Source organism: Gopherus evgoodei, chromosome 14 (genome assembly GCF_007399415.2).
Source record: "Gopherus evgoodei ecotype Sinaloan lineage chromosome 14, rGopEvg1_v1.p, whole genome shotgun sequence".
NCBI lineage: Eukaryota > Metazoa > Chordata > Testudines > Testudinidae > Gopherus > Gopherus evgoodei.
The window spans coordinates 24,839,360-24,854,950 of record NC_044335.1 but is presented as its reverse complement, the minus strand read 5'-3'; the positions used below and the strand labels follow the sequence as shown (position 1 = coordinate 24,854,950).

The window sequence follows — 15,591 nt, the reverse complement described above, 5'->3', positions numbered from 1 at the left end:
CAGCAGGGTCCAGGAATGATGCCCCAACCCTTTCCCTCAGCCCCCGCCCCTGGTCCACTCCTTCCAACCCCTGCTTTGCCCCAGACTCACCCCCACCCTCACTCCACCCCTTCCACCCACAAACTCTATCCCCTGAGCTATACATCCCAGGGGACTTCAGCAGAGGTCAGGCCCGCCCTGCACTCACCAGGTGGCCATAAGTGGAGTGACCCGGCCCCAGCCCACTGCACTACGCCAGCTCCCAGACGCGCCACTGATGAATGCTGGAGGGTGCTTCCCCTCCTTCTCCCATGCTTGGGAGCTGGGGGAGCAGAGTGGAGCAGGCTGGGGCTGGGTTGCTTCACTTCCCACCGCCCAGTGAGTGCAGGGACAAGCCCGCCCCCTGCTGCCTTCCTGCACTGGCTGTTCCTGCCTCCCAAAGCACACCCCACCCCTGTAGGCCTGGGCCCCCCACAGGGGGGCTGCATAGGGCACCACAATATCTAGGGACAGGCCTGGGTGGTGTCATTCTATTCCAGGGGTTCTCAAACAAGGAGTTGGGACCTTTCAGGGAGTCGTGTGGTTATTGCATGGGGGGGGTCACGAACTGTCCACCCCAAACCCACTTTGCCTCCAGCATTTCTAATGGCGTTAAATATATTAAAAAGTGTTTTTAATTCATAAGGGGGGGGTCACACTCAGAAGCTTGCTATGTAAAAGGGGGCATCAGTACAAAAGTTTGAGAGCCACTGTTCTATTCCATAGCAGATGCCAGAAAAAAAAAAAGACCACAGTATTAGCAGTTGCTATTCAGGAGAGATCGAAAACTTGAATAGCAAAGAGGTATTGCAAACAGTGAGCTAATGATGGGAAAGCTTTGGAACACTCTGGTTGGCTTCAGCAGGTGATTAGCAAGTTCCTAACTTTCACAAACACTGAGTTCTCCTACAAAGCAAGATCCAAAACTAACAGCGGATGTAAACACGTTAACCAGAAAAGGGTGGCTGGGATGTTGACCCTTCTCTTTGCTTCTGTCGTGAGCCTTAACAATCATGCAAAGTCATGTGTCCATCAGCACTGCAACAAGCAGGTCTCTCATGATCCTTCCTAGCTTTTCTTCACAATCTTTCCACCACATACGCTGGCAGAACTCCAGCCCTCCCACCCCCACAAAAAGAGGCACCAATGCAAGAGTCTCTTAGTAAACCATTCATCTTGGATCACAGCTTTATTGTATGGATTTGCAACACAGCCCATATTACAAACATTGTCTGGGAAAATTTACAAGAATAAATAAGATGGACTCGCAGTCGTAAAAAAAAATTACACTTCACTGTAATGTACAGTCAAAAAATATATCTGATATTCATTGACTTGACATTATTTACCTTCCTTCTTTTAAGCCAGAAAGGAAAAAAACACTGAATGCACAGTGCTGAGTTTTTTTGTATTTATTTTTTTCATTTTTATTGTACCGTGCTTTATCTATCAAACATCCAAACTGTACAATAACCATGAGGACTCGGGGAAACGGCAACAGAAAAGAGATTTTAGTTCTCAAGCCACACTTCTCCCAGCCAGCAAAATAGTTGCATCCAGGGCACTGAAACAGGAATCTAGCAGCTGATACAGGATGCTGCTTACCCAGATGTTCCCTCAGCGTTGCTGGTTCAAGTGGCAACAAATCTAGTAAAGAACCTTTGAGTGAGGCTCATACATTTAGGTTTCAGCAGGATGGTGAAATGGTCAATGGGGAGGTGGATTTAGTTTGCATGAGCTGAACACAGTGAGACTGCAGCTAAATCTTTTGGCATAAAGGAGAGCATCGGTGTTGGAGAAGTAAGAATGGCTGAGAAGGGTGAGAGGGTAATGCCGGTTCTGTTTTGCACACACTAGAGATATCACTTGATACTGTTCAAAGCTTTTAACTTCAGCATTTGCTTTGGGGTGATTTTTAGAGTAGATGAACTCATAAAAGCATGCTGTATGGTGGCAGTGCTCCCATGTGCTTAGCTCTGCATTCTGTAAACACGGGTGCTTCTGCAACTCCACATGAAAAATGGCGTCTCAAAGGCCTCCCGGCTCATGGATATAACCAGCAAATAGTCCTCCATGGTACTACACATTAGAGGTACATCTGCTATAGTATAAACAAATGTTCAGTATAGTCCTAGGACCTGATTCTGATCTCACACTGGTAACTGATGGAAATCCAGTGTACATGAGATCAGAATTGATCCTAGCAAGTACACACTTTTATTTGCACCTCCCCTTCTGTTCCAAAAGCATGATACAGCTGGGTGTTGGGTAATGGTTATAAATACCAGAATTATAGAGGCTTTGTGGTTCCCATTTTGGTGCATTTGATTCTTTTTTCCATTTCAGCTGTTTGTTCTTCCAGGAAAGCCCCTACAATCACCAGCATTTATCATTCATTTTCGTGCAGAATCTTCCCATTCCCTTGCACATTAATAATTTACATTACAAATGCAGCCATCTGGAATTCTCTGTGCCTAATGGTAAATCCAAGTCTTTCAATCTAGTGCATATTTTTCTGTTTCCAGAGGATCAGGATGCATTAAGGGTAATGTGGATCAGAAAATCTGTTAGATGCTTTGAGATGGTGCAGAGGAGGGGGAACTGGGAACTGCAAGGCTTTTACAAACTGAAGGTGCTGCCAAAAGTTCCGGTTAACATGAAATTGTGGCTTAATCTTTGTAGTTTACTAAATACAATGGAGGCTTTTTACAGAGAGAGGCAAATCTCCTCCCTCAGCAAAGAAAGTCTCAAGACTAGGGGCCCTTTGATGTCAGCAAGGGTTTTGTCATTAACTTCAGTGGCACCAACGTTTGGCCTTATGGTAAGAACATTATTTTGCTTAACTTACTTTCCGGTCTCAATGGGTTTTCACATCTCAGAGGACCAAATTCAGTTTCTCTGTTGAAACATGCTATAATCTAAAATAGACCTACCCCACATTCCTGTTTTAAATCATGGAAAATGTTACATTCTGCTAGTATATATGTATAAACTGGTAAAACCCTGGAAGAGCAGGACAAATTCTGATATTCTAGGTTAATAAAAGATAGAGCATGGTGGTTGTTTCCAGTAGCACCCCGAATAACTGAACCAGCCCACCATTGATGCTGCTGGCTAATAAACCTGGCGCTGTACCTGGAGAAAGAAGTACTGTGTTCTTTTGGAGATAAAACTTCAAGAGGTGACACTGTGTCTTGTTAAATATATGTCAGGAATTTGTAGAAGACTAACATCTAAATAAATAACATATGTGGGAATTAACAGCATGACTATCACTGATATATTGAATGGCTAATGTTTACCTTTTGATTAGCTGGACACCCAGTCCGGGCTAATGAATTGTAGGGGTTAGGGGGAGGAGAAGAGAGGCTAACAGCATTTTATTCTAACAGATGCTCCAGGATCTTCTAGGAGGCACAATATCCAAAGCCCTCTGGCAGCCGTTAGTGGGCTAATGCACAGCCAATGGCCATTCTGAGATTTGCATCTATGCAAAGTATCATATATCAGATGGTGCATCTGCCTCCTTGTCATCCCCGTCCACACACACTCACATACAGCACATCTGTTCCAAACTAAAGAGACTGAAAGAACCCTTAGAAGCACAGCAGGCCCCCAGCAAGCTTCTGAGATGACCCTGGCAGTGTTTGAACTACTATCTGTGGATGTAGCACAGGGACAACATCAAGAGTAATTGTAGCACAGGAATTTTACCACCAGATAATGCTGATCTCTTTAAATTAATTGCAAGGCAATTACATTTTCCTGGCAGACAACTCACTTGTCCCCACCCCCATACCCCATATATGAATACAGAGGTGACATGCATGCCTGGGAGAGCATTTGATCATGTTCTTGGTTTTACAAACAAGGATACTTCCAATTTCAAAGACCTCAGCTTGAGCACCCCTTCTTTAATTTGTTTCTTGGTGTATTATCTCCCAAACCTTCTCTTCCTTCTGCTATGCCCTGACCTCTCCATTTGGGCCCTGGGGTGGGTCGGGGGGCTTCAAACACTGGAATTTGGTATTACCTGCCTTCTTCTGATCTTAGCATAAACACAGCAGCACATAATGTAAAGGGTTATGAATGAGAATAACACAGAGAAAGAACATGGTGAGAGTTTCCATTGAAACATCTCTTTCCAGCGTTGTTCATTTCCCCCACTCAGCCTCCTGGAATAGAAAGAATAGTAGGCCTCCCCTTCTGTTCCAAAAGCATGAAACATTGATGTTTGGGAAGGGTTAAAAATACCAGATTTATAGGGGTCTGGGCAGTCCCCAAAATTTCTATGTAACATTCTGTGTTTTGTTTGGTCATTCTTTTTGAGTGTTTGTATGTGAGGAACAGTGACAGCATTTGCTATTTTCAGTTCAGTTATATAGCTGAAGATATAAATCATCACTTCTAGTTGTCGCTAGATATTAAATGTTGGTCTGTAAATCACATCTCCCTGTATTAGTATGGGTGTACATTTGTGTATGTACAAATGTACACACAATACATGGCTCAAAGAACTAAGATACGTTGAGTGCCGATGTTATGGGACATGTAAGAATGCCTCGGTGTACTGGGAACAGCCAGAGACTACAGCTTTTCTATAGATGTGAAAATCTTTTATTTGGCCGAATGGCTCATGCACACAGAACAAGGGGTAAATATTACAAACTTAAATGCTTAAAACTTGATTAGAGTGATACCCAGCAGAGCACAAAAAAATGGCTGGAACAAGGTATGGTGCAAGGAGACACTATGTTCCATATAGTTCTGTACAACTCTGCCAAAGCACTTCAGTCATGAACTGAAGCACTTCTTGTTAGTCCAGTCCAAAGTTTCTCTTGAGCAGAGACAACTGGTCACGTCAAATTATGGACAAGAATGAAATAACCAAAATCACCTTTATTTGCTACCCAAGGACTCAGTTCTGCCATGCTTATTTACATACGTTACTCCTGTAAGTAGTCCCACAGACTTCAACAGGACTACTCACCTGTGGGAGGTAGTATTGAATGTGAGTGAAGGTGGAGGAGTTGGGCCTTAAGATAGAATTAGACTCCAAGGGCCATATTTTGGCCTCATTTACACTCCACTGGGCTTGCACTAAAGAACTTGAAGGTAGAATTTGTCCAAAGGTCTCCAAAGTGAGTCCAATGGAACTACAAGTGTCTACTCTTTGTGGTGCCAGCTTGACAACACTTGTTATTTGGCTGAATCCCACAAATGATGTGGATGTGATAACGCACCCACGAATGGCAAAACTGTTCATGACTTGCCATGCATTTAAGCACCGCAGGTCCATATACATTATATAATGTGCACTGTTCCACCCCAAAATAAATTTGAAAATAATAAATAATGGCCCATGATCTAATTTTGAAGATATTATGTGAAGGTAAAAAAATTATGAGAAGATCTGCTGCTCTAATACACCTGCTTCTTTTTTTTAACCCCCCCCCTCCCCCAAATCCCCATGATTAAACCACTCAGGGCTGGTCTATACAAACAGTTAATGCACGGAAAGCTAAGGCCTAAAGTTACAGATCACTAGCGTATCATGCATTAACTGTCCATGTGGACCCTGCTACCTCACACTAAAAGTTCCCTACTGTACTTTTATCTCCTCCTGCTTCAAAGCAGGGTAGATCAAAGTGCACTAGGGAACTTTTAGTGTGTGGTAGCAGGGTCGCCAAAGACACCTAGCACACAGCATACTATTGCACTGTAGAGTCACACCCCAGCTTGCTGTGCACTAACTGTTCGTCTAAACAAACCCTTAGTCTCTTTCATCTACAGCAAATTGTCTAGTTATCCCTTGGATTCTTTGCTTCAGTATCCTCTGAGCAATTTATCCCATGTATTAATTACCCTTTGCATGAGGTAGTTCCTCCTGTTTCCTTAATTGTTCCCAGTTTCTTGAAGTTTAGATTATCACCAAGACCAGTATTGTGCCATTCATAAGCACACACTATGAACACTGAGGAACGGTTGTAAACTAGGATAGAGACTCTTCATTAGAATTGGTGAAATACTGTCAGTATCAAATTTTCCTATATTTCAAATGAAAAAATTGAGTCCTCAAATAAATTCCTCTAGTGTTTTTCAAAGAATCATAGAAATGTAGGACTAGAATGGACCTCAGGAGGTCATCTAGTCCATATCCCTGCACGGAGTCAGGATTAAGCATGCCTGTGCTATCCTTGACAGGTAAGTGTCTAACTGGTTCTTAAAATCTCAAATGATGGGGATTCTGCAGCCTCCCTAGTAAAGTGTTCCAGTGCTTACCTGTCCCTAGAGTGATAAAGATGTTCCTAATCCTTTGCTGCAAAGCCAATTACTTCTTGTCCTACCCTCAGTGAACATGGAAACCAATCAATCACCATCCCTCTTTTACACATTTGAAGACTTATGATGCCTCCCCCCCCCAACTTTCTATTCTCTAAAGTGAACATGTCCAATTCTTTCAACCTTTTAAGTCACGCTTTCTAAATGTCCTGTCAGTTTGTTGCTTTACTTTGGACTATCTCCAATTTCTCAACATTGTTGCTGAATATGGTGCCCATAACTTGAACAGTACTCCGGCTGGGGCTTCATCAGTGCCACACAGAGCAGACAATTACCACTTTTGTCTTATATATTACACCAGTGGTTCCCAACCTTTTCGTCCGGCGCCCGCGGCGGTGGAGCATCCGCCGAAATGCCGCTGAATTTCTGCAGCATTTCGGCAGTGACGCCTCTTGCGTTGGGGACCCCTGTATTACACTAACATCCCAGAATAGCATTTGCCTTTTTCACAACAGCATCACACTGTTGCCACAGAGTCAACTTGTGATCCACTACACCCCCCAGATCCTTTTCTGCACTGCTGTTGCCTTGCTAGTTATTCCCCAGTTATATATTTGTGCATTTGATTTTTCCTTGCTAAATACAGTATTTTGCACTTGTCTTTATTGGATTTCATCTCGCTGATTTCAGACCAATTCTCCAATTTATCAAAATAATTTTGGATTCTTATCCTTGTCTCCAAAGTGCTATTAACCCTTCCAAGGTTGATGACATCTGAAAATTTTATAAGCATACCCTCCACTCCATCATCCAAGTCTTCAGTGAAAGTACTGGACCCAGGACAGATCCTAGCAGCACCCCACTAGAGTTTGACAGTAAACCACTGATGACTACTCCTTGAGAATGGTCTTTCAACTAGTTATGCACCCATCCTATAGTAGTTATATTTAGTCCATTTCCCTGGCTTGCTTATGAGAACGTCATTGGCGACTATATCAAAAGCTTTACTAAAGGCCAATTCCACTCCCTACTACTAGTAATCCTTTTCAGGATTGATAAAGCCTCTGTTAGCTCACTTCAAAGCTTCTATTTTTTCTCTAAGAAGAATAAACCCAACTCATATTTCATTCTTCTAACCTGGTGGTGTCTTTTTTGCTGTGTGCTGCACTCTCTAAGGCATTAATAGCATTCCTATGGTAGGGTGACCAGGACTGCATACACTATTTCAAATAGGATTTAATAAGCAACTTTATGCTATGTGTTGGCTGGTACTGTTTCTTCCCTCTATCCCTCTACTCAATTCCCGTCACCTCTTTTATCTATTTAGATTGAGTCATGTGTTGAGTACCAAATCAATGAACTCAAACCTTTGAGTTCCTCACACAACTCTTCTTCCAATAAGCTCTGTTCTCAAGTCTAACACCTACTTCTCTCCACCCAAGCCTCCTTTGTAGCTGCTACTTTTGTCTATTTATCCACTTTCTTTCATGCTATCCCTAAGCCTGGAGCTGCCCCTGCTTCTCACATTCTTGTTTATCTTCCTTTTTGCCACTGACAGATCTCATTGCCCACCTCTCTGCCCCTTTTTGTTTGAACTATTATCCAGTGTGTCCTATTTCTGATTTAGACAGAGACCTCAATTGCTAGTACGTTCTTGTGAATTTCCATGTACAACTATAGTGCACATTGAATATTAGTTGATGTTTTCAAGATATTAACTTGATTGTAAGCAGTGAATGAGGTCCTAAGAAAACTTATGTTATGAAAGGATTACCAAAAAAATAATAATAAACCCCCAAACCAACAAGCACACAGCCAAGGCCCCCAAACAGGAATAATTCAAGGAACAGACGGCAATTCTTTTTAAATAGCCTGGCTGAAGATGAGTGAATTGTATTCAAACACACAGCACTTTTTCTTTGCAAAGGATTTGGGCGGGTGGGAATGATTTCCTTTAACTTGATGGACTGAGTGAACTGACACTAAGGCATCCTCTACACTGCGACCCTTACAATGGCACGGCTGCGCCGTGGCAGTCACGCCACTGTAAGTTGCACTGTGTTGCTGCTCTTTATTGCCGGGAGAGAGCTCTCCTGGTGACAAAATAAAACCAGCCCCAGGGAGCGGCAGTAGCATGTCAACAGGAGCATGACTCCCACTGACGAAGCGCTGTCCACACAGACGCTTTTCGTCGCTAAAACTTTTGTTGTTCAGGGGGGTGTTTTTTCACACGGAACAGACGGCAATTCTTTTTAAATAGCCTGGCTGAAGATGAGTGAATTGTATTCAAACACACAGCACTTTTTCTTTGCAAAGGATTTGGGCGGGTGGGAATGATTTCCTTTAACTTGATGGACCGAGTGAACTGACACTTAGGCCTTGGCTACACTCACACTTTACAGCGCTGCAACTGGGGTGTGAAAAAACACCCCCCTGAGCGCTGCAAGATACAGCGCTGTAAAGCGTCAGTGTAATCAGGGCAGCAGCGCTGGGAGCTCGGCTCCCAGCGCTGCACGCTACACCCGTAAGGGATGTGGTTTACTTGCAGCGCTGGGAGAGCTCTCTCCCAGCGCTGCCGCTCTGACTACACTCACACTTCAAAGCGCTGCCGCGGCAGCACTTTGAAATTCCAAATGTAGCCATACCCTAAGGCATCCTCTACACTGCAGCAACAAAAGTTTTAGCAATGAAGGTGCCAGTTTAGACATAACCTAATTTAATTTCTGCAACTGGAGAAAAATCCTGGCCCGCTATGTAGTGCTTCCTTTCCTCCTCCATTCAAGTGGAATTTAGCACCACATTTGTTGCACCACATAGTTACAACATGCTACCTGTCATCTAACCACTAATTTTCATACCTGCCTTTGCATTCCCTGCACAACAGTTTTTCCACTCTTCTTATATTCTTTCAGGATTCTTTGCATGGATGAATGGCAAAAAGAGAAATTCTGTTTTCATAAAATGGCACACACGCACTAAACACTCCTCTACAGTTACACAACATCATCTTGTGTTTTTGTTGCAAACAATACAAGGAACCAGTCCAAAAAGGGCACAAGGGAATGGGTGTGGGTGGACACAGGTACTGTACGGCATGCAGGATACTTTGGGACAAAATTGGACTTACTTGCTACCTTATTTCAGGACACTCACTTGTAAGGACAAGCCTAAAATCCAAAATCTCTTGTTAACGTGGGAAGTCTAATGAGTGGTAACTACTCAGGGGTGCCTTCTGAACTAAGATACATGGTAATATATATATTTTTTAAAAAAAAGAATGCTGATTCATAGATTCTAAGGCCAGACAGAGCCCTGGTGATCATCTAGTCTGTCCACAGAACTTCCCTCAAAATAATTCTCTTTGAGCCACAGCAAATCCAATTGTGATTTAAAAATGGCCAGCGATGGAAAGCTCACCACACCTTGGGTAAATAGTTCTAATGGTTAATTGCTTTCACTGTTAAAAATGTACACTTTATTTCCAGTCTGAATTTGTCTAACTTCACCTTCCAGCCATTGGACTGTGTTACACTTTTGTCTGCTTGGTTGTCAAAGGTATAATGCAATCCAGTGACTGAAAGCTGAAACTAGACATAGTTACACTGCTTCCACATGTGGAAAATCAGTGTGACAGAGGGTCCAACCTCTGTTGAAGGATCTGGGTACTGACAAAAGGATGGGAAAACTCCGTTGAGGGATGAGGAGTTACAGTTTTATTAAACTCTTTTCTTCTGTCAAGCTTTGATGGAAAGTCTAGATTTTAAAAAGCCTGCATTTCCCAGAATCTAGTCAAATGCAGACAACCACCTCTTATCTCTGCTGCCTTAAGATACATAGCTGAATAAATAAAAATCCTGAATACTGAAAGATCTGGTTCATCTAAATCAATTTACACTCTGAGATTAAAATCTAACCTTTTTCTAATTAACCAGTTAACACACTTTTCTATAGCTACAAAGAGATAAGACTGGGCAACACATATCCAGGGCTTGTTTCAAAGAGTTAACGGAAATTTTAATGCAGAAATTTTTGCAGAGCAAAGCAAATACCTTTTTGCTTGTGATGTAAAGTTTCCTGTGCTGCTGAAACATTTTTCTTACCTTTTCACAAAACCAGCAAATACCAAACTAATTTTGTGTTTAATGTGCATAACCTTTCATACAGCCTGAATGGGTTACCATTTAGAAATCTCATGGCCTGGAGAGCTGGATAATCACGCAATTAGGTCTGATTGTACAACAGCTTGGGTACAGACAGCATAGAAAGCTTAGTCAATCCCTGAAATAAAATCATACAGTTGCTATGTCTACAATGCACAGTTAACCCGGGTGATCAGCACCTGGATCTGCACACCCAGTTGCGAGCATCCCCACTACAAAGACCTATCCGTGCTAGTGTGTCCTCACTGTTTCTGCACTCACCTGTGTGTGCCTGGAGGCATCTCCCATGTTATTTGTTCTGAGGTGTGCTCTAAAATTCTTTCCCAGTCAATTGCAGAAGAATTTCTGTCCTTAGGGAGGAATTGTGGGCAGTGCATTGGAGGACAGGGCATCAGAGTGATTTAGCCTGCATTCTCAGTGCAAAGTGATCAGGTTCTGGACAGAGTTAAAGAGGAACCTGCATTCTAATCCACACCTAAAGCCTTTCCATAATCAGGTTTGAGGTTTTCCTGTGTGGATGGTGGGGAGAGGGGTTGGACTAAAACTCAGTTAAAAATCCAGATTAACTCTGCATTGGAGACATACGCTTAGACTGTAAACTCAGAAGAAGGAATTATCTTTCTGTTCTGTGTCTGTACCTGGCACAATGGGATACTGGTCCATGACTAGGTCTCCTAAGTGCTACAGTGATATAAATAATAATGATCTATAGTATATCATCATCATCATCAACAGGTATCTACTTTATACTCTTCTTTTTAAAGAGACACTGCACCCCAGCAAATCCTTGAAAAATGCGGTAAAAAAATAGCAAATTTACAAACCAAATGCAATTGGTTTGATGGAGGGTTTGTTTGCTCAAATGGCTGTGAAACCCGTTTTTTTATTATTTGCTTCACCAGCCAGGACACTAACATGAATCAGAGAGATGTAACCAGTTCATGCACAGTCTTGGAAGTCAAGCAGGATCTGGAAGGAAAAGCTTGTGTAGTAGTTGGTGCAGCGAATCCATGAACAGCTTCCCAATTCCACCACCTAGTCTTATGTCTAGGGAGAACAGGAAAGGGGAAGAGAACTTCAACTTCTTGTTGATGGCATTTTCACTTGAAAAAAATAGGCCAGGTGGATTAATTGTAACCAAAAGTCTCACGTGTTCCCTGTGGTTCTCTCATTTTTCCAAATGGCTGATGCACGAAATTCAAAAATTGAAGGGTGGGATTTGAAAACAGAAAAAGGAGCTGTTTAAAAGATAGAATATTCCAGTATTTTTTTCCTTTGTATCAAGGAGAGCAAAAATACACATCCAAAGTGGTAGAGAAGAGGTTGGAGGAGATTAGAAAGCATAGTCTTCCAGCCCATCTCCTGTTTAGCCAATTTGTACGCTAGGAGGAAGCAGTAGATGCTCCAATAGAAAGCAGGCAGCAGCAAACACAGGGATCACCTTCTCCTCCCAATGGCACTGAGGTCAGTACTCTCTGACCCTTGCTTCAGTGTGGAGAGCCTGGCTCTCCCCACACCCATTAGTGCCCTTTAGTGTGGGGAAAAAAGTGTTCTTCAGACTTGGGGGTCTGGAATCCAATAGACCCCCATCTCTGCTAGGCTAAAATGAACTCAAGTATTCCAGTGCAACCTCGTATACAAATTTATATTGTTCCTGAAAGAGAAAGAAAAAGCCAGTGGTAAAATGGTAGCAGTGAGTTCTTAATAGCCTGATTCTGTTTCATTCCCATTTCCACTCCACTTGGCACGATCGGGCTCCAAGAGTTAAACTTTTAATAACTTATAGACCCAATTGCACTTCTCTGGCACTGGCAGGGGACAAAAAGGGTACCAAGACACTGGAAGAAAAAGATGCGCCAATACAGTCACAATACTGAATATTCATCATTTCATGCACGTCCTTACTGCAACTCTCACACACACCTGAGGGAAATCATTCACTCTAATTGACTGATCTAATTTAATTCATATTGGGCAATACCCTGAAGTACTTCTTTTTTTAAACTCGTTCTTTACTCACTGCACCCTATGCAGGTGTGTAAGGGAGGGACACTTACCAGTGACTCCACCATATTGGATTTGTTATTCCGTAACGTCTTCACTATGTGGAATACGTCAATGATATTTTGCTGCTGAATCATTTCACACACGCTGCAGATGGCACAGAAGGTGCCACTGCGTCCACCACCATTCCTAGACATGGAAGAAAAGAGGGAGTTTATAAAGGGATGCAGGGGACTGGCACATGTCCCTGCAAAGGCAAACACCCTGCAAAGGGCAGTGCTTTCCCAGATTCAAAAGCATGCATCACTGGAGGTACCACGTGCAGGCCCCATGCAGGCAGGAAGCTTCAGTGGGTTTGAAGATGAGCAAGACAACGGTTTAGAGATTAGAATATAGGAATGTGACTTGAAAGACACAATCAAACTTAGTGACCTTGGGCAAGTCACTTCACCTCCCTGTGCCTCAGTTTTCTCATCTTTAAAACAGGAATAATACCGAAGTCACTTGTAATCTTGTGAGGCTTCATTCATAAAAGTCTGAACAGGGTTTTTTTTAGATAGTCACATGGAAAGTGTTATACAAGAATTAGAATTAACTAATAAACGTTGCACTGACCATGATGGAAAAGTCTTGCCACCTTTCTGATGTATGCTCAAAACTATTCAGTATCTAATTAATTAATTGTAACCGATCATATTTGTATTACAATAGCACATTGAGACACCAATCAGGATTGGGGCCTCTGAACAGACAGAAATAGACATCTATAATCAATTCTTTTTGTCCTGCACCATAGGTTAGGAAGTATTCCCAGCCATACTTACAGGCAGTGGACAACAGTGCGTCCATCTCTCCCATCGTACTGCTCCTGCCATTTCTCTAGCCGTCTGACCACCTTCAGGAGGGAGCGTTTGGATGGAGGGGTGTCCCGGTATGCTGGCCAGCCAATGTACTGCAAATGCTGTACTATACGATATCCGTCCTGGGGCTAAAACAAATTGTTATCCACGTCCATTATACCATCAGAAAGGTAGGGACAAAGAGCAGGGGTATGCAAGGGAGTAGTAGTCATAGGTTATATATGCATTTGGCGATGCATAACATCACCAAAATAAGTAATTATTCCTACAAATCAGTGTATAACTTAACAACAACAAAATGAGTACAACTAGGCTACAGGCCAGAAGGAAGCACGCTGCAGCTGGATGCAAGGCCTCCATCTCTTTCCAAAGAAAGAAAAATAAATCCAGAGAATCAGGGTGGTTTCAGGTTTTGAGGAAAAGGAAGTTTTTTCTGGAAAGGCTTTAGTTCAGACTGCTAAAAGGCCCGGAAGAAAATGGGGCTCTGAAAATAACTGTTTTTATTCGGAAATAAAGTCATCTCATGGTGGAAGAATGAACAAAATATTTATTCTCTTCCCCTCTCGCCTGTTTCAGAGGTTGGTGATACTATATGGAGAGGAGACAAAGCAGTCATTCAAAAAAAACAATGAGAGAAAAGAGCGGATATAAGATCCTCATGGTGATTTTACCAGTAGCACAGACCAGCCCATAACTGCCTCTTTAATGGCACAACCAAGCTGTTGCATAAACTCAAACTCAGAGGCAGATACATGGGGCACTGGGATTATTTTCAAAGACCAGTTGGCATCTCCATTTCTAACAGTGAGAGGAACAGGAAATATGGGGATAGTACCTAACCGAGTGGGAAATCTGTACTGGAACAAAAAGTAAATATCAAGGTTATCACTGCAGCAGTGCAATAACTGTAATTGGGTCCATTATACAAATAACCCTGGTTTGTGAGCACGGTTAGGGCTGTTTCCTCCCATCTGTAGGGTTGGGGCTAATGGATGCAGAGTGAAAAGATTTTATAAAGGTGACAGTTCCTTATTAATAGGGGCACAGTGGCAACTGGGAACCCTAACAGTTTAGCCAAGCAGCACTGCACTGAACTTCAGAGATAGGAGCTCCTATACCCTTCAGCACAAATGGTTGGCAGAGATGGAATGGAGATAACAATATCCTAGTTTAGCTAATAGAATTAATGATGATTTTACATTGACTGCTAGTTGATTAAGGTAACATGCCCTCCAGTACATACAGAAAACGCTTTCCAGTTAAGGACAGAAATCCAGTTCACATTATTCACCTTGTGATTTTACCGAGAAGTCTTCTACCTTCTGGAGAGGGGTGCAGCTACAAGATTCCACCTGTAGCAGTGGCAAGAAAATCCTGCAATGGAATTTTTTACGCGGCCTTGGGATTAGGTGCCACCCCTGCCCCTTGTCTGTCTGAGCAACTATTTGACAGAACAGGACCGATGAATGAATAAATGGATCATCTGGGATGTCACCGATCTTACCCTGGCCATGTTGCAGATCCGGAATATCCTATTGATGATATCCTCATCAATGTCTGCTGAAACAAACTCCACCTGGATTGGACCATAACAACAGGACGTTTTCTCTGGCCAGTACTGCATGCAGAGCTAGTCAGGGTGCAAGACAAATAGAAAGTAGGTCACGTGCAGGCTAAGAAACTATCAATCCTCTTTTCTTCTTCTAACCTCACATCCAGTTCAGGAACTGTAATCTAAACCCAGCATTACAGAGGATATGGAAGCCCTGGCCTTTAAAGTGGCTGGCAGACAAAGTTTCTGCAGGAGTATAGATTTAAAAGGAGTGTTAATAGATTAGTGTCCGTGAGTGAATTTAATATGAAGCACAGAGGTTTTGTGTTGTGAGTTAATGAGGAAACACTCAATACTAAAAAGATTAATCTTAGTTCAACCCAAGTGGAACTTTTATTTCTCTGTGCAGCCAACTTTTTTATATTTTGAGTTTACTAGCATCTAGGAAGGGGACAAGCCAGACTGGTTTAAAAAATCACACATCTCACACCTCAGGTTAAATCACAACTGAACCTTTTATGTGTTTTGTTTTTATTAATATATAATGATTGACTGTTGGATGTCCTCATTTCAATATAGGAGCTATGAAAGTTGCCACTCATCTGGGATCCTGCATTATGAACCCAATCAGCGAAGGGCGTTTCTGTCTTGCCAGGATGGCTGTAGAATTGTTGAAGCTTCTGCAGAATGGTTCTGGGATGTTGTAAGGTCATCA

The 15,591-nt window shown here is 42.5% G+C and overlaps 1 protein-coding gene across 6 annotated transcripts in view; it reads right to left on the bottom strand.

Moving 5' to 3' along the window:
- Positions 1 to 11,120: 11,120 nt before the first annotated feature.
- PTPRT (protein tyrosine phosphatase receptor type T) overlaps positions 11,121 to 15,591 on the bottom strand; it is a 739,839-nt gene continuing 735,368 nt past the window's right edge. For all 6 annotated transcript variants that reach the window (XM_030533365.1, XM_030533367.1, XM_030533369.1 and 3 more), the window contains 4 exons: positions 14,829 to 14,954; positions 13,289 to 13,452; positions 12,518 to 12,653; positions 11,121 to 12,114 (listed from right to left, as the gene is read on the bottom strand). In XM_030533365.1, the coding sequence (XP_030389225.1) occupies positions 12,061 to 12,114; positions 12,518 to 12,653; positions 13,289 to 13,452; positions 14,829 to 14,954 (480 nt within the window). In that variant the 3' untranslated portion in view covers positions 11,121 to 12,060. The remainder of the gene's footprint in view (positions 12,115 to 12,517; positions 12,654 to 13,288; positions 13,453 to 14,828; positions 14,955 to 15,591) is intronic.